We start from the raw sequence: 24,206 nt of genomic DNA, 5'->3' as shown, positions 1-24,206 counted from the left end.
GGCGGCGCAGGCTCGGGCGGGTCCCCGGTGCGCGCAGCGGGCTCGGCTCCCTCAGAGCCGCTCCCGGCACCGACATGATCCTGCTCGAGGTCAATAACCGCATCATCGAGGAGACCCTCACGCTCAAGTTCGAGGGCGCGGCCGCCGGGTAGGAACAGGGGAACCGGGGCGGGGCGGAGACGGGTCCGCGGACCGAGGGAGGGGCGAGGGGGCGGTGGCTGGCGGGGCCCGGGCCGTGCCAGGCGCCCGGGCACAGAGTAGAGCCTGGCGGGTAGTGCTGGGGAGGATGGGGCTGAGAGGGGCGGAAGGTGGGGCCGGGGCATGGTGACAAGGCAGGATGTGGGGCTGGAGGGTGGCGGGGAGAGGCACTGAGCCAGCGGGTACTGTGCTGCCAGGTGGCGGCCCGGGAACGAGGAGGGCAGAGTGGGCACGGCGTGGGGGCCTGCAGGGTGCAGGGGCTGGGAGGAGGGTGGTCAGGGTGCGAGAACTGAGCTGCGGGCGGCGGGGATGGGCAGAGCTTGGGCAGAGGGAAGGCCTGGGGAATGAGGGAGCAGGCTGGGACAAGGCAGTGCTCGAAGGCAGAGTGGGGCTTGATGGGGTCGTTAGTGCCAGAGCAATGAAGAGCCCCAGGGGAGCAGGACGGATCTGGGAAGAGTATCGGAGATTGCCGTGCTGAGGTGGGCTGGAGGACAGGGAGTGGGCAAGGAGGAAGTTGGGAAGGCAGGAAGGTGAATTTGCAGGATGTTTGCTTTGAGTAAAGTGGACTTCAGCGTGGTGCCAGCGCTGGTACAGAATGTGTAGGGGGAGCCGAGGAACAAGAAGCCTGTGTATGGAGTCACGGCTTCAGCCTTTTGCTTTGGGGGTGAAGAGCAAACTCCAGCTTGCTCTCTCTTTGCTTTCTCGAGCAGAAGGAATGCAGGCACACGGGTCAGCCACAGCCACCGGTGCCAGCCTGGTGGGTGTCCTGGCCTCGGGGGGCAGACTGGGGGATCTAGTTTACACCTGCATCTCTGGCTGGGACAGTTCAGTCTCTGGGGAGCCAGTGGCTTTTTTACTGCGAGTATTGCACCAGGGCTGTAAAGATGCTTGTGAGGACACAGCTTAGCTTGGAAGGAAGTCTCTTCAGCATGAATGTCCTTATCTGCAACCGAGTGGCCTGTGGGCTCGATGCACTGCCTGCTGACTGAGACACCTTTGTACAGAGACAAAGCTTTGAAAGGCAAAGCACCGTGGTGTTATCTCTGGGGTGGAGCCTGCCCTGGCGCCTCACAAGGCAGGGCTCAGGCTGCTCCAGGAAAGGACCCCCCCCCCCCCAGGCAGGTGCCTTTTTCTGTGCTACCTTTTTTTTGAAGCTCTCAGCCTTTTGCATGCAGAACCTTGTCAGAGGCCACTTACTATGCTTTTCCCCCACTCTCAGTAGACTTGTTACTCGGATTGGTTTTTTGCTTTGTTTTGGTGGGGTTTTTTTTCCATAAAATAATCTCACATGCTGCTCTGCCTTGGAGGACAGCTGAGCTGCTTGCAGATTTTGATTCATCTTGAGCCCTGATCATTTAATGCAACAAGTTTCCCCAGAGTACAGGCACTGCACTTGGCAGAGAGAGCTCCCAGATGACCACTGTGGTATTGCAGCTGCATCCATTAGAAAATATGGCATGTACAGAGGTTCATAGTGAGTGTCAGAACTGCTTGTCAATCACGAGTCTGTGCCAAGGCACTGTTCCTGATGGAGAGAGAAGAATGTGCATGTGTCTCTGTGTTGATGTGACATGGAGGGACAGTTTTTATGTTTAGATGCACCCCAAAACTCTGACTCTGTGGGCAGAGCTGTGGTTACTTGCCCTGCACCAGCCTGCAGGCCCCTCAGATTTCCATTTTGCTGTATGGCAGAGCCACCTTACTTGAGTGTTGGCACACGTGCCTGACGTACTGATTGCTCCTGGATCAATTTGTAGGGGCTGATGGTGCTTTGCTTCTGCCTCTTAGTCATCTATGGCATGTTCTGTTCTTTAGATGGCATTTCCAGATAAGTTTTTTGCCTTTAGTGTGTTGCAGAATGTGAGGAGGACATTTACTTAGGAATTTTCTTCTGTGCTTGTTCTGGGGTCCCCCATCCAGGCAAGTGCAGGGAGGTTTCTCCTGGTTTCAGGTCTTCTAAGGAAAGGATGTTACAGAACATTTATTCAAGTGATATTTCTTTTTCCGATGGCCATGGCTCTTGAGTATTCCTGTGGTGCTCAGCCTGGAGGCAGGAAAGGATCTCCTGTATTTTGCTGTTTTGGTGATGGTTTTCCAAGGTGTATCTTGGGGGTGAATACAGGACAGTCAGGGCAAGGTCAAGCCTTGAAAAATTTGGTGACTGGGAGGAGTGAGTCTGGACACTGAGGCAGAGTTGGGTTTACATTATTTACTCTAATCCAGAAGTGCAGCAGATGCAATGCAGGGATTTGTCAATAGTGGTTATCTCAGAGTTAGGTGTGCCTGCTGGCTTCAGCACCAGCCTGGAATTGGGGCACAGCCTGGTTCATTTCCAAATCCTTTGCCAGAGACTTGTCCTGTGGCATGGACTTTGTCACTCCCCTCTACTGCAGTGCAGCCATAGTTTGGCGGGTTCCTGCAGTGCTTTCGTGGGCTATCAGGTAGGAGACACTCCACGTTTCACCTTGTCATCTAGAACTAGGTCACATTTAGAAGTTGGAATTCATTAACTGCCATAACATTATTGTCATATATGTCAAAATCTGCTCTGCGTCGAGGCCCGTCAGCTGTCCCTGGAGTTTCCAGTGTGAAAGCTGTCTTGGGAGAACTGCAGACAGGTATCAGCACGTGAGACAGGGCCTAACCCACCTCTAAGAGTCCTTCCTGGACAAGGTCCTTGGGGCTTGGCAGCGTCCACCTGTAAATAGGGTAATTTCTAATTTAATTTGGTTTTGTGGGCAAACCCCATGGAAATCTCACCTCCTAAGACAGCCACTGTTGAAACGAGATATTTAGATCAAGGTGGTAACAAATTATGGACTTCAGCGCATCTGACTTTTTTTTCCTTGTTTAGTCCTAGTAATTTCTTTAAATCTATTCTCTTAAACCAACCACACTTTAAAATAAAACCCTAGAGCTACCAGATTCTGTTGAAATAACTTGAGTTAGGAATTTACTGCTGCAGTGTGGGAATACTTGGTCAGTATTTTGAAATAAGTTTGTTGAAATGAAGTTGGCTCATGAGCTTTTTTACATGTCAAGAGAAAGCTTCCATAAGCTTTTGACCAATTCATTTGTACATGAGATGTTGCCCGGAAGCTGGTGTCACAGGTGGATTTTCCCATTTCTGATAGAAATGTCATGTGAGGAGATGACCTCTACCAGTTGGAAGAGCCTGTTTCTCATCATTGCTTTTCCTTTGCTAACTGCACAGACAAACCCCACAAACACCAAGTGTAAAACATTTTGATAATTGTTTTCTGAGTCTGATGAATACTCATTCTGTTTGACGCTAACATATATGCCATCCAGTTTTCTCCTGCTGTAATTTAACTGACCCCAGTGAAAGTGTGGCACAGGGCCTTGGTCTTACGGTTTGGTTCTCCAGTCATACATAGCTTACCTGAAATCTTTAGTAAATTAATCATCCATCTCAAACTGTTACTTATTATTTACCCACTGTGCAAAAGAACACAAATTTGCATAGCTGGGGTACAGCATGCCTTTTCCTAGTTTGGGGGCGGAGGGAAGAGAATCTCAAATTAAATTGTTGGTTTCTTTACAGCCATTAGTAGGTACAGCTCTGCAGGCCTTCCTGACAATTAGCTGCATAGGAAATCTTCTGAAGCTTGAACTTCCCTGCTGCAGAGTGGTTCCTGTGAGCCGGGAGGAGCTGGGCTGAAGCTGCACCCGCCTGCTTTATGGTATTTCCCACCTGTGGTCACTTGATGTTCGTGGGCTGCAGAGCTCTACCTTTCAGACACAGAGGATGAGCACTGGCTGAAACCAGGCTGTTAGAACTTTGTGTTCATGGTATGACTTGAAGTGAGTTTGTCATGGGGAGACTGAGGAGCGTCTGGAGGTTGTTGGTGTGCAGGGAAGGTAGAGGATCTTTAAATCCTGCCAAGCACTATTGAGGAACTCTCTTCAGGAGTGGCTGTGGTTATTTGTGGGTCCAGTGCTTCAGGGATGCTCAGAGACCCCACCAAAACCAGATATTGTTCCTCTGCCACCCCCTCCTTCTTGCTGACACAGGCATTTTTGTGGCTTCAAGTGAAATGGGAATGGGGAAGTCACTTAGGTTAAAATTATACAGGCAAAACTGGGTATTTTTAGCTTAGATGAGTTTCCTCATCCCATTCATTGTGTAATGGCTGCTCACCATGGTGCAGCCATGGAGCAGGGATCACATCTACCTCCTTCAGTAGTAGTGGCAGGTTCTGGTTCAGTGTCCTCACGAGCCCAGCCTGGAGCTGCACATCTCTCCAGGCACAACCTCACCTGCCAAAACTCAGTCTGCCTGGCTGCAGAGTGTTCAGGAAATGCTGCTGGAAGAAAGAGGTATCCTTGGGCTTTGCTGGCATGGGCAGTGATTGTGGTGCACCCTGGCTGTCCACAATGACTGAGGTGCTGTAGGTTTTGGAGCATAGCTCCTGTGTTGTCACAGCACATCCTGCTTTGGACACCAGGGAAGGTGACTTTGCATTAGCAGTGGATTGTGAACCACCTCCATTTGGAAGTAGGCAGTGCTCTTCTTTTGTGCAGCAGCACAGGGAACAGGAGGGAAGAAAAGCCAGGTCTGAGAAGTGTTAGGCTTTCAGAAGTGGTTCTGTCATCTCTCCAGCCTCAGTTTTCGTCTTGGGTTCCTAAGAGGAGCCTGCTCTGTTTTATCTTCAGGGAGTTGTTCTCACTGCAGCCACCAGTGCTTGACACCAGAGCAGAGTAAGTATCCATCACTGTACTAAAGAACCACAGTAAATGTGTGTGCAAAATAAGGCTCTTCCTCAGAGACTTGGCACAACTCTGGATCACTCTGGTGGGGAACCACAGGCTATCAGCCTACAGCTGAGGATGCACAGGACAAAGATCTGGCTGGAAGGGGACCTGCTGGTGCCAGCATGGTGCAGGACCATCTGTGCTTTGTCCACTGCGAATCCCACTGCTTTCCTACCAGCCTGCTCCTCCAGGCTATTGGGCACACAGCAAGGGAAAAGCTTGGGCATGGAGTGGTCACCTAACCAGGAGGGGAGAGTTGGCATGTGTAGGGGCTGCTGTACACTGCTCAGCACCACCCACCTGACAGAGCACTCCTGCTCCAGTTCATAGTGGGTGTGCTGCCAGAGCTTTGGGAGCTCTCTGATAACATATGCTCCTGCAGCTTACGCAGAGAGGCTTTTGTTAGCTGACTGGGGCCCAGAAGTGGAGGAACTGTTCAGATAATTTTAGACATTGCTCATAATTTTTTTTATTGAGGTGACCTTTCTGTAGCGAGAGCCTGCAGTCTGTCACTGAATCTGGCTCGCTTTATCCAAATCATGTGTTGACAGTGATCTGAAAGGTCTGCTCAGAGCTTTAAGCTTTGAAATACCTCTTTTTTTTTTTCCCCTCCTCTCCTATGGGGGAAGAGATTAGAGTATCTGCATGCCTGCAGCTTTTGAAATAATTGCTATTCTCCATTATTTGGTAGAAGCCTTAGTTGTGGTGTGGGTGATGCTTCAGTATGGTTGTTGGCTAAGTTCTTACACTTGTTGTAATGTGGCTAAGAGCCTTTGTGGCCTGAGAATGGAACAGGGAAGTTGTCTGAGTCAAGTGAGGAAGTGCTGTCAGAAAAAAGATTTGCTATTGCTCTTAAGTGCTTGCTGGTGTCTCTCCATGGGCATTGTGGCTCTTCACGGATGTTCTGCTGAGATGAAAAATCTGATTTGGAGCTGGCTCTGTATTAGATAGACAAGGCGTAGGAGCCATTTGGAGATGAATAGGAGGAACACAGGCAAGAAGATGTAAAGCCTGTCAGGGTCATTTATTGTTACAAGCAGAGGGCAGATGGGATTTGGTGTGGGTTTGACTTCAGACCTGATAACTGTTATCACAAAATAAACTGCTGCTGGGAACAGCTGCCATTTTAGCATCAGAGTTCAGGCAGGGGTTTGCAGAAAGGTCTGGTCTGGATTCAGTGTTCAGTGCAGAGAGAAGCCATCTCAGTTATTCCTGGTATGAGCTGTTTTTATTGTCCATTGAGGGCAGAGGGTAGCAAACAGGGAAGGTCACTGAGGAATGCTGTGGTTCAGGTAGCATTGGAGGTAAGGAGCCTACAGGGGTCACAGCAGCTCTCTGCCCTATGATTGGATGAGGTGTCCTGTCTGAAATCCTCTGAGTATAGCTAGGCTTAGTCTGTTTCTCAGCATTTTGGATCGGGGTAGAAGTAAACCCCAAAGGACCTCCTGGCTTCCCAGTTGGGATTTGCAGTCTGGCTGGGACTTAGAGATGGCTGGGATTTAGAGTCATTCAGCACCAGGCTGCTAAACTGCCAATTCTCGCTCTGGGTGTAGAGGGTCTCCTCATGGAGGCAAAGGACACCAGAGTACGCTAGACCAGGCAGAGCTTTTTGGGATCGTGGTGCAGGCCCCATCCCAGGCCTGCTGTGAACCTCTGCACTGAGCCTTCACCTTCACAAGACCAGGAACGACAGAACACAGAGAGGACTCATTGTGCCTCCACAGGGCTATTTCTAGTGGTAGAAGATGGGGTTGCTGGAAGGTCAAGGGGAAGTGAACGTGAGTGTGACCTGCAGCCTTGTTGCTCATCCAGAAACTATGGAACGCTGGAGGCAAGAGCTGCTCTCTCTTCTACCTGGGGACTTCTTGATGCAGGAACAACAATCCAGGTAGCAAAAGGAGTGGGTTTTTTTTGTTGGAGAAACATTTTGAGTAGCCAGGGTAGTTTTGATGAGGTGAGACAGAGAAATGATTAGAAGCACTTTAAACACTGTGATTGTAAGGCTCCTGAACTGTGAAAGGCTAAGAGGGCTCGCTTTGTTCCCAGCCACACTTCCAGTACTATTCCCTGTCCTCCCCTGGGCCAGGCCTGGCCTGGGTTACTTAAGTATGTGCCCAGTGAGGCAGAAAACCCACTGTGCTGTAGGTGACAGGGCCAGCGTGGCTGCGAGGAGCTCTGTATGCCGCTCACGTGAGCTCTTGCTTCACTGAGGCTGTGCCGGGAAGTGGTTGAATATTCAGCACTCAAAGTTCCGCCCAGTTACCTTCTTTTCCCTTAAATACTCCCCCTCCTCACCATCCCCAAGTACCGGAACTGAGCCACTTGGGAAATCAGCGTTAAAATAACTTCTCTAAGAAATGACGTTTGCACAATAACAGGCTCCAACCCAGCTGTGTTAGCAGTGAGCTTTTGTGTGCAGAACAAAGGCTCTCGTGCAGAGCTATCAACTGGCTCCTGTACATGGTCTTGCTCAGCTTCTTCAATGATGTGATGAGTGATCTTCCTGGCATCCCCTGAGTACAGGGCAACCAAGTGGGGAATCGTCCTTCCTCAGCAAAACCACTCCACTGCTCTCGCTGTCAGCCACTTCCTTACATTTCTCAGAGGGAGATGCCGTGTTTGGAAGGCTCTGCTGGGGGCAGGGGCTCTGGGATGTGTCAGCTCTATGTGTGTGGGGAATGGGATTTGAAAGGTGTAACTCTGAGAAGATGGAACAGAGGTTTAAGGATGCGTCCTGTTTAATATTCCTAGCTCTCATGTGCCTGGCTGTGTTATCTTTAAAGCTTCCTACATAGGTTTCTATTTTTATAAAAATTTATACTGCCATCCAAGCTGATGCCCACGTCTAAGTGTGGTGCTCTAAAAGAAGATGTCTGCATCAACTGACCGAGTGGCATCTCTGGGATTTTCTTTCATCTATGCTCTGAGCCATTGTCAGTGAGCAGAAGTGGCTTGGACTTGGCTTGGGGAATTGCTCTCCTTTCCAAGAGTCCAAGCTAAATATGCAGCCAGGAATGCCTGCTGAGTCCGTCTCAGGCCCAGCTGGGAAGGGGAGATGAAAGCAAGACAGGTCACAGGTAGCTGGCCTGGCTTTTAAACTAAAGGACCTGCTTTGGGTGCACTTGCACCACTTCTTTCAAGTGTGTGGTTTTTTTAAAAGACAGAGGCTCCCCACCTTCAGACAAAAAAGGGCTGTTGCCTTTCACAGCTTATCACTTTCAAGAAGCAAGAACACATTTTCATTTTCACTTAGGATTTCCATCTGGGGGTTAATTCCTCTCTTTCTACTGGAGTAAAATGTTGTTGACCTAGTGAGTGTCTGGGATCAGTGTAGTGCAGTGTCTTGGTCTCCCTGTATTGCCCAGCTTGAGTTTTATCACATTGTGGTCATTTCTGCCTTCTAGGAATAAGGCTAGCTGCAGAAAAGCTGATGGAAAAACACTGCTTGCTGCTGAGATAAAATAATTTAAATTGTTACAGAAATATGGTCATGGAAGGTAGATATTGAGTCATCACTTCCCCCCACCTTTCTCCCCTGTATGTACCACAGTGTAGCCAGTACCCAGCAGCACATAAGTGTGTGGAAGAGCAAGTTTCAGCAAAACAGTTGAAGCTGATCTCTGGGCAGCAGCATAGTTGAGACTGCTGACTTTACTCTGGGGAGTTATTTCAGTATGTTGGTTCATACAGGTAGGAATGAACTGTTAGAGACTAGGTTTCTGTTAACAGCAACATTATTAGACTGTACTCTAATATCATCTACTTTTGAAAAATAAATGGAGATGCAGTGTGAAACAGCAGTAGGAGACTGGCATTTTTATCCTGCTCTCAGCAGTGGAGATACCTTTACATCAATTCCCTGTTGGAGAACGACCTATTAATACCAGTCCCCTTGGAGCTGTGAAAGCAGTTATGTAGTGCCAATCCCAATGAAATGACCGTCCAGAACCAGCTACATCTTTTGTGGAGTCCTACTCTTTCACAGATCGTGGACAAATGCCAAAATACAGTTTGTTAAGAAGCAGTTCTTAATCACAGTGTAAGATGTGATGTTCCTCTGGCTTACAAAGGGTTTTGTTGCTGATCAGGGGTCGCAGAGACCACTCAAGACAGTGTTAGAGCACATCCACAGCTACAGTTTTTCTGCAGAGGCTGTTGGCAAAATGTTTTGGCGTGTTTTGGAAGGGGGGCAGGATGAAGTGAACATGTGGCGTTTCCTTCTTTGGCTTCTAACAGTACTAACACTTTCCTAACTTGGAAAAGGGGTCTTCTCTGCAAGCAAGTTATATCAACGCATTTGCAGAGCTGGTGCTGGTGGTGAAGGGGGCACTGTGTCAGGAAGGATTACTCAGCTCCTTCTATGAACTGGTATTGCAGGACCTTACAGAAGATCCTCTGTCCCAAAACCTGTGTCGTGGCTGTTCTGTACAGAATGTGTGCTTGTGAAAACAGACTTCTTAGAAAGGAGTAGCTTTCTTAGGCATTTATAACTGGAAATCTGTGATGTCAAAATCTATTAATAAACTAGAAATAATAGAAATCTATGCCAGCTTCAAAGTCTATTTTATGTCATCTGGGGTAAAACTGGTGTTTATAGGAAGGGGAAGAAGTCTAGGATCTCTTGTCAAAGGTTACTACTAGTCGGACAGCGGGAGATAAAAGGGTTTTGAGGAAGAGCTCCCTGTGAGAAATAAGGCATTGGAAATTAATCCTCTTTCCTTCACAGCTTGGAGGCTGCTACTAGAGTTCTCATTTACCTTCTTTGTTTTCTTTGCTTTTTAGAAATAAACCAGAGGCAGTAGAAGTAACATTTGCAGGTAAGCTCCACAGCTTTCTTGACTTCTCTGAACCAAGGGCTGGCTTGAACAGTCTGCTTGCACCATTGGGCAGAGGCAGTATGGAGACCCTGCAGTGTCCCCAGAGCTGGGGCTTTGTTGGCTGCCCCACTATTTCTCTGTCTTTTTGACTTCCCTAGAGCACTGAGTTTGCTGGTGGTAGTGCTTTGGTGTGTGCCTGCTACACAGCTCTTCTCTTTTACCTCATCTGTTCTCCAGTCCTGCCCTTGGTGCTAGTTGTTATGAGGTCTTTAGCACCATGTGGTTTGGGTTGTTAAGAAGCTGACTTAGGGTTACAGGAAAAATGGATTCATCACCTCAAGTTTGCTCTTCAGGAAGATAAATGCCAAGGAAGTTCAAGTGTTCACTCAGCAGCTGATTTTTTGCTTCTGTTATCAGGAATCTGTGTAAGCTGCAAAGCTCCATGGGGAAGTGGAGCTTTCTAGGTAGCTGGAGGGCTGCCTTTCCCTTCCTCCTGCCCTCCCTGCCCATTCTGTAGTGAAGTGGAAGCTCTCACAGCAGGCAGCAGCTGAGCTGCTTTTGCTGGCAGAGAGGTTTTCTCCTCCAGGCTGCAGCTCTGGCCTGGTGGGCATGTCAGTCACTTTCTGTGCTGACCATCCAGAAGGCTTCTGTCTCTGTATGTTTATATTCTTTTGCATTGAGCCCAAGTGTATTTCCCAGGGACACTAAATGACACTAGACTAAAGCTTTCTGTGATGGACAGGTGTCAAAATTGTTTCAGCCCTGTCAATGGTAGCAGGTCTCCCTACATGACATTACCATTTTCCTTAATTGTGGGTTTGTCTCTTGCTATGTGTCAGGGCTGGAGCAAGAGGAGCAGTGCCACTTTATGCAGTTACTAGGACTTGCAGGGACAACCTTCCTCAGAAATAGGAGCTGGTTCCTGTTCCCTCACATTTCTCTTGCTTGTTTCTTAGACTTTGATGGAGTCCTTTATCATATTTCAAACCCCAATGGAGACAAGACAAAAGTGATGGTCAGTATTTCTCTGAAGTTCTACAAGGAACTCCAGGAACACGGTGCTGATGAGGTGAGTAAGCATTTCCAGGCCTTCTGCCTACAGATACTGTGTTGGCAGCAATGCCCCTGTGATATTGATGGATCTAACATCTGACCCTTAGAGAAGCGTCTGTGCTCCCATCTCACAGTGGTCAAAGGAGCAGCCCTGTACTAACCAGGAGTCCCACTTCACTGAAAGACAAGGGCAAGTGTGTTGGGCAAGTGTGTTCGTGCTCTCTCATGAAAAAGTAGTCATCTTGTATGACCCTGAAGCCTGAAAGGCAGAAGGCACAGCTAATTCTGCAAGTTCTAAGCAAAGCCTGACCATGGAGAAATAGTTTCCCTAACCGATATGTTGAGCCCACAGGTGAAGGAAGGCACCAAGACAGATCTGTGGTGCTTCTCTTCTGACTCTTAACCACACTTGAGAGCAAGTGCTGGTCTCCTGCTGGGTGTGCAGACCTTGGTTTGCAGACTGGTTCCCTTTTCACTGCTGCTGTGTGAAGTTACAGGCTCAGTTCCTGTTGACTGGGCCCTGTGGCTTCAGAGGGCCATTTATGGTAGAAAAAAGGAGCCTCTCTGAGCTGTGGTTGGATGGCAAGGCAGGAAGTATGACTCAGTTCCTGAGTCAGTTTTCAAATCTCTGCATGTTAGCAAATGGGGTTCACCCAGGACTTTTTAGCAGGCTTTTGCCTCTGGTGTCTTTCCTTGGAAGAAAACAAGGAAAGTGTTCCGTCAGTTTATTGTGAGTCTGGTGAGAAATGGGTGATTTGAACCCAAAGTGAATTCCTGCAAATTGCCATAATATTCACCTAAGTCAGAAGAGATATGATTGAGTGTCCTTCTTTCTGAATGCAGAGTTTTCTAGGTGCAGCATTACCTGCTACTGAAGGCACCGCTGCTGGCATGAGGAGTGTCAAGTAGCCCAAATGGTGGAGGCTTCCCAGCATGTTTAGTGAGGATCAGTGCAGTGTGTGATTCCCAGAAAACCCCTATGGTGGATGAGTGGCTGACAGCACTGTGCACCAGCAGGCATTGTGGTGGTGGTGGTGGAGGAAGGCAACTTCCTATAAACTTTTAGAGAAAAATGGGATCTGGCTTGGAAGCACTGACTAAATAGAAATTCCATTTTTCAGTCTCCAGTTGTTCAAATGTTGTTTTCTGTACTTGCCTGCAGACAGTGTTGCTTGTTGCTGCTGTATCTTTGGTGAAACCCTACTGTGAGGAATGCAGATTGGGCTTCCTGCTAAGACAGGGCATCTTCTGCACTGCTGCAGGCAGGCTCTCTGCTGAGAGGAGGTTTTGGCATGCAGAGAGTCTGTGTATCCTTTCCACGTGATAGTGGGTGTCATCCCAGGAGGGCCAGTTCTGCCACAGTACTGTTATGTTCTGTGTGAAATACTGCCTGTTCCCAGCCTCCTCATTGACACTGAGCTATGGCTCAGTTGGAAATTGCCATTGATGTAAAGTTCAGCAGTAATTACATTTGAAGAAAGGTTTTTGCTGTGCTGTAGGCGGTTCTGCTTCTGGGAGGCATCCAAGCCTGCCTGGCAGTCTCCTCTCAATCCCCATCTGTTCGTGCAGTAGGCAGAGAATGTGGTCACCAGGCCATGGTGTGCTCTGAACTTGCCGTCCTGTGAGGAGAGGGACTGGGCACACTTTGTATCTGCCTTTGAATGGAAGGAAAAGTGGTAGCCCTCAGCTCTGTTGTGTCAGGCTCTGCTCATTGTTCTCCTTTGAAGGTATGAGCTATAAGGCTTCTTCCCCACACAAATCCAACTAGCAAGAACTTGAAAAAGTTCCGGTTTTGAGTCTTCTCCTGCAGTATGTCCCCTGTCAGTGGAGTTCAGGGAGCCCTCCCTAGAGCAGGAACAGCCAATAGTACTAGCAGTTGATGACTTAATATTTCTCTGAGTTCTTTTAGACTAGGGGAGGCAGGTGCTGTAATTTGATACTTTTAAAAGAAGACCAAATTTGGCCTGGGCTGTGCAGGAGGAAACAAGTCTTGATAGCTTGTGCTCTCAATGTTTAATTTCTTTTCTAGGTATTGAAGAAAGTCTATGGAAGCTACTTGGTAAATCCTGAATCAGGTAACCCTGCAATAACATTCACTCTGTGTGTGTGTGTGTGCACGCGCGCGCGTGAATGCAATTCCAAAATTACTTAAGTCACCTGAGAAATGCTCATATGAAGGCTGCACTTGAAGAGCTTGATATCTGAGGTTCTCTATACAATGAATGGCAGTTTGAAACTGCCAATTTAAAAGGTGGCACAGACACGTCAGGGATGAAGTAGCTTGCAGCACAAGCTGTAATTCTTTATGCAGTCCTCCTCCAGGAAGCCTCTGTTCCTCATGGTTGGGGTCTTTGTTCTTCTCATAGATGTTTTGTAAGACACAGGAAAACCATGGTTACCTGTGACAACATCTCTTCCTACTCACTGCAAAAACTTGGGAGCAGTTCAGCCAGCACGTGTGTCTGGGAGCTTGGGAAGGAGCCCCGGGAACGTTGCCATGGCCACGCGCCCAGTTTAGACATGGCTTTTTGCAAGTGCTTGGAGTGGGAAGAACTCACCTCTGGGGCTTTTGGGAGGATTTAAGGCAAAAGTGGGACTGTAGGTGTCTCTTTCAAAAACTGTCTCTGCTTTCATTAAGGCCCGATGTAGATTATTAAGGCTAGTGACTTTCCCTGCCCAGGTTACAATGTCTCTTTGCTCTACGACCTGGAGAACCTCCCTGCAGACAAGGATGCCATTGTGCACCAAGCCGGCATGTTGAAACGCAACTGCTTTGCTTCAGTCTTTGAGAAGTATTTCAAATTCCAGGAAGAGGGCAAAGAAGGAGAAAAAAGAGCAGTCATCCACTACAGGGATGATGAGACAATGTAAGTGTTCAAACAGCATGGGTGTCGGACAGTGGTCAGTAGTCTGCTCTGTGCTGTAGGTTTTGGTGGAAAGTTAGGAAATCCTCCTGCTCCGTGCTTTGGCCAGGGTAATAAGGGCCTGTCCTAGGCTACCACAAGTATCCCATGAGGATAATGCTGATGCCTCGGGCTGCTTGGATGTTACACAAGAGTCTCTGTTAGTGGCAGCACTTGTGGCTGCATGCAGGAGAGGAACTGGCCACTCCCAACAGAAATGTTGTGCTCCCTGTAAATACTGTCTCAAGGGAGGGGAAATTTAAAGCAGCCAGGCCTGTGAATGGCTGCTGTATCTACTTGACCTTGTCACACAGCTGCTTCCTCATCCAGTTGAACTTCCTAGCTCTGGTTGACAGGTGGTTCTCTCTCTCCCACCTGCAGGTATGTTGAGGCAAAGAAGGACCGTGTCACGGTTGTGTTCAGCACGGTATTTAAGGACGACGATGATGTGGTGATTGGAAAGGTGTTTATGCAGGTATGGAAACTGAATTACTGGTAAAGGGTCTGGTCTTCAATTCAGATGCCTGCTTGCTTGAAGCAGCATTGCCAAATAAGCTGCTGAAGTGAGCACAAAGGCGGTTGAACACATGTAAATGCTTTGCTCCATGCTGCACTGGGATGGAAGAACAGGCTAATAGGCATAGACAGTGTATTTTTCTGGCTCTTCCATTGGCATCTGTATCACCAATAGTCTTGCTCATTTGGACAGTCAAGCGTATTACGTGTTACAGATGAGAAACACCACAGTGAATACTTCAGTCCCCACACTGAGGCCCTGTTATGTGGATAGCTATGGTATGGGGATCTCGAGCCAGCTGAGGAGTTGAGGAGGCTGTAAAGGGAGAAGAAGGGTGAGACAATGTCATGTCATGCCTGAGGAGGAGCTGAGAGTGGTCTTCACCTTGAAGTTTCTTCCTGCTAACGCTCAAATGCTGCAGAAACACAAAGCAGTTCAGTGTGACAGCTCTCGAATTTGAGCTTTCTAGAGCCATGAATACACTGAATTTGTAGGCTCAAACCAATCATAATGCCAAGTTACGGACTGGACTCGGCTACCTCTTCCAATTGCTGTTTAGCTGGGAAGCATTGAGAGATTTGTAGTAAGCACTTTGCATGTCTGTGAACGACTGTGTGCAGCCTGAGGAGAATGAGCCATCTGTGTGCAGCTGGGGAGGCTCAGTGCATGCTCGTACCTGTGTTCATCTGTGCCACTGGCCCACCTCACTCATCTGCTGAAGCTCCTGGGGAGCCAGCCTCCTGTGTGGGCATGGCCATGGAGCAGGTCCTGCAGGGTGTTCCAGGGATCTTTAACCCACCTGTTCAAGGGTGCCAGGCCATGCTGCTGATAGGCTCATGAACAGCAAGTTACTGGCCCAGTTTGCTGGAGGCCAATGTACCTGTGTTGGGTGTCATCTGAAGGGAGTCTGTTGCAATGGAAGTCTTCACAGCTCTTTTTTTTTTTTTTTTTTCTGTGTTCATTAGCTACAGACAGGGCATCTGCTCTGGCTTTGAGGTTTTCCCCCGCCAAGCATATCCCTCAGCCTGGAAGGGAGACATGATGTGAACAAAACAGGGTTAGTGAGGCTCCTGGAGAGATGGCAGTGCTTCAAGGCAGAGCAGCTGTCGTGGAGTCTCCATGTCCCAAATTCTTGGTTTTTACAACAGCAAACCCTGCCTCTGCCCAGCCACAGGAATTTCCACTCTGAGTCACACTGGCTCTTTCCCTCCAGCTGTTGCTCTTGCATAATGCAGCTGGGCATGGTGTCTGCTCATCTGGGCTATCATGGAGAAAATGTGACCATTAACTAACCAGTGAAGCCATTTGAACCATTTCACCCTCTGGCATAAGCAGACAGAAGTGCAAGCTAAGCATTTCATTAAGGAAACCCCAGTGATATACTCTAAAAGGGACATGGATGCTTCTGCCTTTCCCAGGGGAAACTGTGCTCAGAGGAGAGGCCAAGGGTGGCTGATAATGTGTAGGTTGGGATGGAGGTCAATGAGGCAGAGGAAGGACTCTCCTTGGGGCAGGAGAATGGTCTCTGGACATTCCCAGCCCCACACAGATTTCAGGTCCTTACAGTATCCTGAAATGCAGAGCCAGTACATTTCCTTTGTGGTGGGGATTGTGCTGCTGTCAGAGGCGGGGGAAGGTATCTCCCTGCCTAAAGATATTGTTTCAAGGTGTAGGGAAGCATTAAGAAGAGCAGGCTTCACATACAAGCCTCAAACCCTTAGATGTATCTTGATGCCTGGGCTGTCTTCTGGTGGGAGACAGTTTCTCGAATGGCAGAACCTTCACACTAGGTGTGATGGAGACCTTGCAGCCCTTCCTGAGAATTTCTGTTCCTCAGGGGTGATGGGCACTGCCCACTTTCATTTGGAAGCATTGAAGCTCCAACAGGAGCCATGCTGTCTCATGTGCTTGCTCAGACTGAGGTGCCTGTTCCACAAAACACCCATGGCAGGGCTGTGACACACTGAAAGCCACCCCAGCTGAGGGGCTGCGCTATGCTCATGTATAAACTCAGGACAGACATGTATTTTGGGCTGCTTTTGCTGGGAAAAAGGGTTATTTTCAGAGTGTTTGGCTTGATGAACTCAATCCATTCAGGGAAAGCTGGGCCACCTTTTGTTCATTGCCCTTTGGGGTGAGGAAACCCCGTTTGCTTTCCCAGCATGTTGCTGAAGGGTTGCAATGGGAATTACCTTCACTTTGTATTGTTCAGGAGTTCAAGGAGGGTCGCCGGGCCAGTCACACAGCCCCACAGGTACTGTTCAGCCACAGGGAGCCACCCTTGGAGCTGAAAGACACGGACGCAGCCGTTGGAGATAATATTGGCTACATCACTTTTGGTAAGCAGGCAGCTCTGAGGCTTGGGGATGCTTGGGGAGGAGAGAGGTTCCTGTTGCTGCATGAAAAACAGAAAGGAATTTACCTTCCCTGAATCTTGAAGTGGGTACTTGAGGGCTGCAAGTACTCTGGGATTGCATTCTGTTTTGTGTGCCCCGTTTGGAGTGTCCCTTTTCTGTATCAGGTCACATCAGCTGCGGGCAAGATGTGGAAGTGGACAATGAGCTGTTTAGTGTCCGTCTACAAAATAAGTTCAGTATTTGGAAGCAAAAGGAAGAGTGCTGTGATATTTTGGAAACTGAAGGTTTCTTGTGAAAGTTTTCATGCAAACTACTTTTAGGATGTGCAGTGCTTGATCAGCAGAGGCAGTCTGAGACCAGCAGCAGAGCAATGCATTCTGTTTCTCCAGCTCTGCCTCTGTTCTGGGCCAAACATTGAAGAGCCACTTTCCCCTGCCTGCAGAGGTGGTGGCCAGCAGAGCCATGACTTCCCCCTGGGTAGCAGTGTCGAGGAGTCTAAACCCTGCCCTGTTCAAAGGGATAGGTTTCTTCCAGATGGTTGGGTGTGTTATTAGGGTGTCTCAGGACAGCATTCCTGTAGTTTGGAGCTCAGAGATGGAGCACAGACACTGCAGGGAAAGGTGAAGCTAGCATTGCCCTCCTCCTGTGCTGGAAATGGTGCCTTGAGGCCTGGGCAGCTTTCAGCTATGGAAAGAAGAGGTCCAGGATGGCACATACTTTGTTCTTGTTGAGACTAAATTTCGCAGTTATCTGATCTGACAGTCTCAGGTGATACCATCACCCAAACAAAATGTTCTTTCAGCCCTGGGATCTGGGACACCTGACAGAGCACCACCTTATGGAAAAAGCAAGCTACCTGCTTTGTATCCAAGATGTCTGTGTTACAGAACTGGCAAGCTGCCAGGCAAAGATCCACAACCAATTTCTAGACCTCAGGGCAGACTGGATCTTGAAATTAGTTGAGCAGCCTGGGTACCCTGCTTTGCCTCCTAACTTGCTCCTCTAATTGCAGCTCCCAAGCACTGATGCAGCATCAGGCAGTTTCCTTCAGTGCCACTGTTTTTTGACACCTGGCCTTGTCTGCATCCTGCTGCTGTGGGAAATGTGGAAAAGTGCTCTTAAGCCTTGTATTTAAAATCACAAGTGCTGTTTAATCTCGGTATGTGTCAAGAGTAAAGGGCTCTTTATAGAGAGCAAGGCAGGGATTCAGTTCAGCACACCCTGAAGCCTCCAGCCCTGATCCTGATGGCCTTGAGCAGCCTCAGGAGGTACTAATGGTCTGTGTTGACCTCTTCTTTCAGTGTTGTTCCCCCGTCATACCAATGCTGCAGCCAGAGACAACACCATAAACCTGATCCACACATTCCGGGACTACCTGCACTATCACATCAAGTGCTCGAAGGTACGAGGGCCACGGCACAGGGTGGCTTCAGCCCATCTAAACCTGGGTGCTGAAGGGGAGATGCAGGGGAGAACAGGGAACTTGAGAACTTGTTATGGTCTACCACTACCCTCCCCAGTCATGCAGGGGTGGCAAGTGATGCATTGTTGCCTTCTCCCTGCTCCTGGACAGAAGACTGTTTCCTTTCTATTCTAGCAGAGAAGGGTTTTTCCCATTTGGATCTGGTTTGTTTCCTTTTTGAGAACAGAAATTAGGGTAATTGTTCAGAGTGATCTGGCTTTGACATGTCCTGAAATCTCAGCTGACAAGACGGGATCTTGACATGTCCCCGTTTTGTCCTAATGAAACACAGGCCTATATTCACACACGTATGAGGGCGAAAACGTCAGATTTCCTCAAGGTGCTCAACCGTGCCCGTCCAGATGCAGAGAAGAAAGAAATGAAAACAATCACGTGAGTAGCAAAGCAGGGCCTGGTCTCTGGGCTTCTCTGCCAGCCACAAGCTCAGTCTGGCATACTGCAGTCTAGGGCAGGCTAGGGTTTCATGGGGGTGATGCACAGCTTACTGCCTCAGATGTCATATGAGGATCTGGGTCAAAGACAAAACCCTGGCAGGTCCTTCACAAAAGGCTCACCTGGCCTTGCAAGCTCTGGTGTCAATTTTCCCTCCACCAAGCCCTTGGTGGCATTCCTGGGGCTTTTTCTGTTATATTAGAGCTGCCTTTTCCAGCTCTGGGGGCAGCTCCCAGTTCACGGCAGGAAGAGGAGCCAGGTCCTTCCTTGGGGTTTGTGGGCACTGGACCAGGTCTTGCTGCCCAGTTTGTCTGCAGCTCCTCATAGTAACTGGCTGCCCTTGGCCAGCTGATGGCTGGGGCCAGGCCACTGTGCTAGCTGGCTCCCTTTTCTGAACAAGCAGCCCACAGCAAATTGGATGGAGGAGAGCAGTTGTGTGAACACATTTCACTCGGGTCCTTTACCTTCTGCTTATCCCAGAGCCCCTTGGTGTCCTTTTTGTTTCGTTTGTCCTGTCACGTCCCCTTTGCATGCTGCTTTGGGGCAGGAGGGTTGTCCCCCCTGCAAAAGTTAGCCCTTCCCCACAGCCCCATGACTTGGTTCTGCAGCCAGACCCTGTGAGCTCCAACCCAGCCTGGCTTTGAGAGCTGTGCTACTTGTGCCCCACCACAAGCCCCAGAGGCCCCCGGGGCTGTGCTGACCCCTCTCTGCATCCTTTCAGGGGGAAGACATTCACAACCCGTTAACGCAGAGTCGCCGAGGCTGCCGTGAAGGACGAAGGTTGGGGCACTTGCTACCTGATAATCGTAGCTTTTAATGTTGCACCTCTGTGGGCTCATAAGGAATTCAAGCAATCGGGGTCTGTTTGTACGACAGTTGGGGGAGTAATCTGCAGAAACGAGCTGTGCTTGCGAGGACTCGATGGTTCCAAGAAACAAAACTTTAATTCCAGTTTGATTGACTTAATTTCTTTTCTTTTTTAATTTTTTTTTCTTTTCAAGCTGTTTCGCTTTGCAATATGTTACCGGAAGTAAGTTGCAGTATTTCTTATGAGAATAATGCAATATTAACTTGTTTTCTTCTGAGTATTTGAGTTCAAAACTCCTGTATCTGAAGAAATACTGTTGGGGTTCATTAATAAAGAAGATCTTTCTATCTTAAAGGGCTGTGAGGCTTTGGCTTGTCAATGCATGTGACCTTGCCCTGGAAGGGATGTTTAGTCACTGCCCCAAAGGAGATAATTCCTCTATTGTGGAACATATGCCTCCTGGTGACCTTAGGGGTGCAGAACCCAGATCTGGAAATAACCTGTTCTATTAGGGAACTTCTGGACTGTACAGAGCAGGATTCTCCTACCTTCAGCTAGTAACCTGCACCCTTCTCTCGTATCCTGACCCACTCATTCCCCCTAGCAGGGAGACCTAGGATGGGAGTCTCTGCCACTGATCCTCAGGCCATGGTTGGATGCCAGGGAGATCCCTGAGGAGGGAGCACAGCTCCCCAGAGCCTCTTCCCCCAACAAGCAGAGTAGATGGCATCCAGTTAAGTGGAATAATTTATATAATTAAAGACATCTTCATACAAAACCCCTGGCTTGGCCCCTAGATGGTGAGGGCAAAGCAGGGCAGGCTGGAAAAATTACAAAGCACGCACTGGAGAAGGGTGGTGAAACCATGTCCTTTGTCCCTCAAGGCGCAGGGCAGCGCCAGGACAGCATCCCTTGGCACAGTTCTAGCGATCGGGGCGCTGGACGCAGAACACTTTGGCTTGGTGGTCGCCAGAGGTGGTCACCACAATGGAGGCATCCCTGCAGGAAGACAGGGCTCAGAGGTGGGGCTGGGGGTTTCCAGTATCCCTGACTATCACCCCCAGTCCAGCTCTGAACTGCTGTACTACCCCTTGAGACCCTCAAGTCTCAGCATAGACCTAGGTTTATCCCCCACCTTGGGACCAGACCACAAGGGCACTCAAAGAGACAGCTTGTGATCTGAGCTCCTAGGCTGCCATCACTGCTCCCTCCATCCAGCAGGGAAGGGGTCTAGGGGTCTCCTGCTCACTTGTTGACGGCAAAGTCGAGGATTTCAGCGGAGTGCCCTCGGTACTCGCTGATCATCTTCCCCGTGCGGGCGTCCCAGAGCCGCACGGCCCCGTCCAGGCTGCAGGTGTACACCACGGCCGAGGTCTCCTCCCACAGCAGCTGCACGATCCCTGACTGGGGCAGGAGACATCACAGTGAGAACCTCCAGCAAGTCTTAGCTCCCCCTATGTACCCCCACCCCCTTGTGGCGTGCTCCATCCCCACAGGAGAACCAGACCCCAGGGCCAAGCACATCTTCTTTGCAGAGACTGTGGCTACCCTTTGGGGAAGCCCAAGGCTAAGGGAGAAGTACAAATTGGGAACTGGCCCCTGGGCTCTGAGGGAGATCTCCAAAAGGTACAAGGCCCACCTCCGAGGCCTAGGGAAGCGGGGAGAGCAGTACCTCATGTTGGCACTTATGCCTTAGGCTCTGTGTGGAGAGGTCGTAAATAGCCAGCGTGCCGTCAAGGTAGCCCACAGCAGCCAGTGGCATCCTGCAGACAGGGGAATAGGCATTACATGGGACATGGGGAAGCAGGGATGCAAACACAAAAAGGCAAACCCTATGCTGAAGGCTGCAATGTATTGAGAAGATGATGGTTAAAGCCATTAAACACCCTGCTTGGGAAACCCAACAGTACAAGAAGTCAGCAATCAGCCCACGGTTTGTGAAGATGACAATATCCTGGCAGGAAAACAGCTGTCCGGACAGTATCCCAGCCAAACAGTGGTCCACCAGGCTAGCCCAGAATCCCAACAGCTGCAGGGAGGACTGAGCAGCTGGTGTCCCTTGGCCTAACACCAAAGTGATCTGGGATTTCCACACCCAGCTGGGGAGGATGGAGGCAAGATAAAGGCAGCAGATTAAGCACAAGGAATGCAAATGGCTCTGTATAAGTCCTGTAAGATCTAGCACTGAAGAGGGGCTGTCCCATCACTCACACATTACAGAAGCCCAGCGACTCCACCGAGTTTGATTCTGCCTCCTCGCCCTCACTGATGGGTGCCTTGGGGGTCACACTCTCCATCTTGAACACGCAAACCACCTGGGTAGAGGGAGGGTGACCATACCCTGAGGGAAGGAGACCCAGATGCACAGAGGTCCCGTTCGTACTCGACACCGAGTCTGCACCCTCATTAAAACAAGGCGCGGCCCCAAATCCCCAGCTCCTGGGAACAAGCACGAGGGAACTTCTTCCACGAGCCGGGCGGGACCACCCAGCCCGCGCTCCACCCGCAGCGCGAGGGCGCCGCCTGCCGGCTGCCGATGGCCGCACACCGGCCCTGGATTTGGGGGGTCCACACTGCTCCTGGTTCTGCCTCCAGCCCAGGACAGGGGCTTGGGGGGGTCCTCAGCACTTGTGGCTCTGCCCTGCCCACGCAGACGCACCTTGCCCGTGGTGGAGTTGACCAGCTTGGCGTGACAGTCCACAGAGCCCGTCATGATCAAACTGCCATCCTGGTTGCTGGCCACACACGTCAAAGGGTCCTGATGGCCATCCTGGCCTGGGGCGGGGGGGGGGGGGTGAGTAGCAGAGATGAGCTTTATCTGTCCTCCCCACAGAGACCCAGTGAGCCTTGAAACACACCACCCGCAGCCTCCACCCTGCCCGGCTCTGCCAGCACCCCTGCAAGCAACAGCCATTAGTAGGGATGGAGAAACCCAGCGCCAGGCTCCCTCCTGTCCTCAGAGGATGCCTCCTCTCCACCCAGGCAGAGGTCAGAACCCATCAGAAGGGCCTGTCTGCCAACTAGGGAGTAGCCCAGGGGATAAATCTCTTCCTTACCTTTCAGGACATGCAGCGAGGTTCCCTGCTTTAGGTCCCAGATGCGCATGGTCCCATCCTCATACCCCACCACTGCTCGCTTCCCTGGGTGAGACAGAGATAACAAATAGAAACAGGGCCCCCGTCATCCCCCTACCTCTCATTCAGCACAGACTGGGGGAAGCAGGAGGGCAGATGGCCCACACAGAACTGGTGATATTTCCCACTCCAGAGAGGACCCATGCCTCACCATCAGGCAGGATCCTGCCACATGTGGCTGGGCATGCTGGACCCTGAAAGGTTTTGCAGTCCCCACTGGGGATCTTCCACATCCAGGTGTTGCCATCAGCTGTACCAGCCAGAAGAACATGGGCTTGAGGGTGCCACTCCATCCACTGGGCAGAGAGGGACATGCAGTGTCACAGAAGTGCTGCCACCCCACATGCTGGCTGGGGAGCTCCCCACACCACCACTCACCTCCAAGTCCCCCACCTCGAAGGACCACACTTCCTCCTTGGCATCCACCCGCCACACTTTGATAAGCCCTGACATGTCACCTGTGGCCACGAACACAGAGTCGTGACTGAAGCCAGCACAGGTGACAGAGTCCTTGTGTCCTGCAAACATCAGGGGACAGAGACTGCTCAGGCCAAGCTACAGAAGGTGGTCAGGAGCACAGCATCAGCTGGAGAAAAATGTCTCCGGATAGACACTACTGAGAGGGGACACAGCTGTTTGCTGCACCTCACCTGAGCACTCAAACAGGAGCTCTCCATCACTCACACGCCACACGAAGGCCTTGTCATCCTCTCCACCTGTCACTGCCAGCGTGTTGGTCTTGGGGTCAAGGCTCACACAGAAGACAGAAGCTTCACGAAAGAGTAAAGAGAAGCTACATGGCTACAGTGCAGATCCTGCCTCACCTGACATTCCCAGGGGATCCAAAGCCTGTGCTGACGAGGGATGTCAGCAAGCTGAATTCCCACCCCCGTCCAGTGAGAATCAATTCTTCAGTGGGAGAGGAGCAGCACAGGCCTTCTGCTGCACTTAGGGCCAGCTGCCATGATGGGAGGCCCAAAGGGCTCTTCTGCCAGAGCATAAGGCAGAAACAAGCCTAGGGCAGCTGAGTCCTGATGGCTGTCCCAAGAAGACCGGGAGACAACAGGCTAGCAAGGCCCTCTGCACCCCTGGACTCTGGGGTCCCAGCTGCTTCTGCCCGTGCTCAGTGCTCACCCGAGTGCAGCGAGAACGTGACCTCACTGTCGTCCTGTGCCTCCATGCCATCCTCCACCCCCTCGTCATCCTCCGACTCCCAAGCCTCGGCATCGGGCTCTTCTGCCCCCTCATCCTCAAAGTCCACGTCCTCCATCTCATCGGCCAGGTCATCTGCAGAGGGCGAAGGTCAGGGCGCGGCTCGCGGCCTGCCCGGCTCAGCGGGACAGCGGGCGTCCCCGCGGGACGCGGCACTGGGGGGATGAGCGATGCCGCCGCGGCCACGAGACCCAGACCAGGGAAACCGCAGAGGAACGGGGCGCAATGCGAGGAGAGGGGGGGATGCACCGGCCGGGCCTGGCCCTGAGATGGGGCCGCAGCGCTCCCGGTGCCCCGGCGGGAGGCCGGAGCCCCCACATGCCCTGCCCGGTGCGTGGCGCAGGGCGCCCCGTCTCACCCGGCCCGGGCGGGCCCAGCTCCACCACCTCGATGATCTCCTCGTCGCCGTGCAGGTCCAGAGCTCCCGGGCCGTCCCCGGGCTCCATGCCGACCCACCCCACCGCCGCCGCCGCTTCCGCCGCGCGCCCCGCCCCGGTCGCCCCCCGCCCGCCCCAG

General features: G+C 50.8%; 2 protein-coding genes across 5 annotated transcripts; one reads left to right on the top strand and one right to left on the bottom strand.

Moving 5' to 3' along the window:
• Positions 1-10: 10 nt before the first annotated feature.
• On the top strand, positions 11-19,698 carry ARPC2 (actin related protein 2/3 complex subunit 2). Of its 3 annotated transcripts, none has more exons than XM_062498166.1 (10): positions 11-148; positions 9,757-9,791; positions 10,748-10,860; positions 12,874-12,919; positions 13,525-13,711; positions 14,129-14,222; positions 16,477-16,603; positions 17,923-18,023; positions 18,376-18,476; positions 19,258-19,698. In XM_062498166.1, exons 1-10 carry the CDS (start codon positions 75-77, stop codon positions 19,280-19,282), a joined length of 903 nt encoding a protein of 300 aa, XP_062354150.1. In that variant the 5' UTR covers positions 11-74; the 3' UTR covers positions 19,283-19,698. The 3 variants fall into 3 exon arrangements, with proteins under 3 accessions (XP_062354150.1, XP_062354152.1, XP_062354151.1); XM_062498167.1 differs by lacking the exon at positions 11-148 and adding an exon at positions 3,800-4,011; XM_062498168.1 differs by lacking the exon at positions 9,757-9,791 and having other exon boundaries at positions 123-148.
• AAMP (angio associated migratory cell protein) lies at positions 19,462-24,146 on the bottom strand. 2 transcript variants are annotated; one of them, XM_062498163.1, is made up of 12 exons: positions 24,049-24,141; positions 23,940-23,948; positions 23,613-23,765; positions 23,129-23,248; positions 22,857-22,996; positions 22,630-22,774; positions 22,401-22,484; positions 22,004-22,119; positions 21,556-21,659; positions 21,017-21,107; positions 20,594-20,748; positions 19,462-20,343 (listed from the first exon to the last, which is right to left on the bottom strand). In XM_062498163.1, the coding sequence occupies exons 1-12, from the start codon at positions 24,134-24,136 to the stop codon at positions 20,268-20,270; spliced, it is 1,281 nt and encodes a 426-aa protein (XP_062354147.1). In that variant the 5' UTR covers positions 24,137-24,141; the 3' UTR covers positions 19,462-20,267. The 2 variants fall into 2 exon arrangements, with proteins under 2 accessions (XP_062354147.1, XP_062354146.1); XM_062498162.1 differs by lacking the exon at positions 23,940-23,948 and having other exon boundaries at positions 24,049-24,146.
• Between the last annotated feature and the right edge of the window lie 60 nt (positions 24,147-24,206).

The sequence above is a fragment of the Cinclus cinclus genome, chromosome 9, assembly GCF_963662255.1.
Source record: "Cinclus cinclus chromosome 9, bCinCin1.1, whole genome shotgun sequence".
Taxonomy (NCBI): domain Eukaryota; kingdom Metazoa; phylum Chordata; class Aves; order Passeriformes; family Cinclidae; genus Cinclus; species Cinclus cinclus.
The sequence above is the reverse complement of the archived record's forward strand: the minus strand, read 5'-3'. Positions and strand labels throughout refer to the sequence as shown.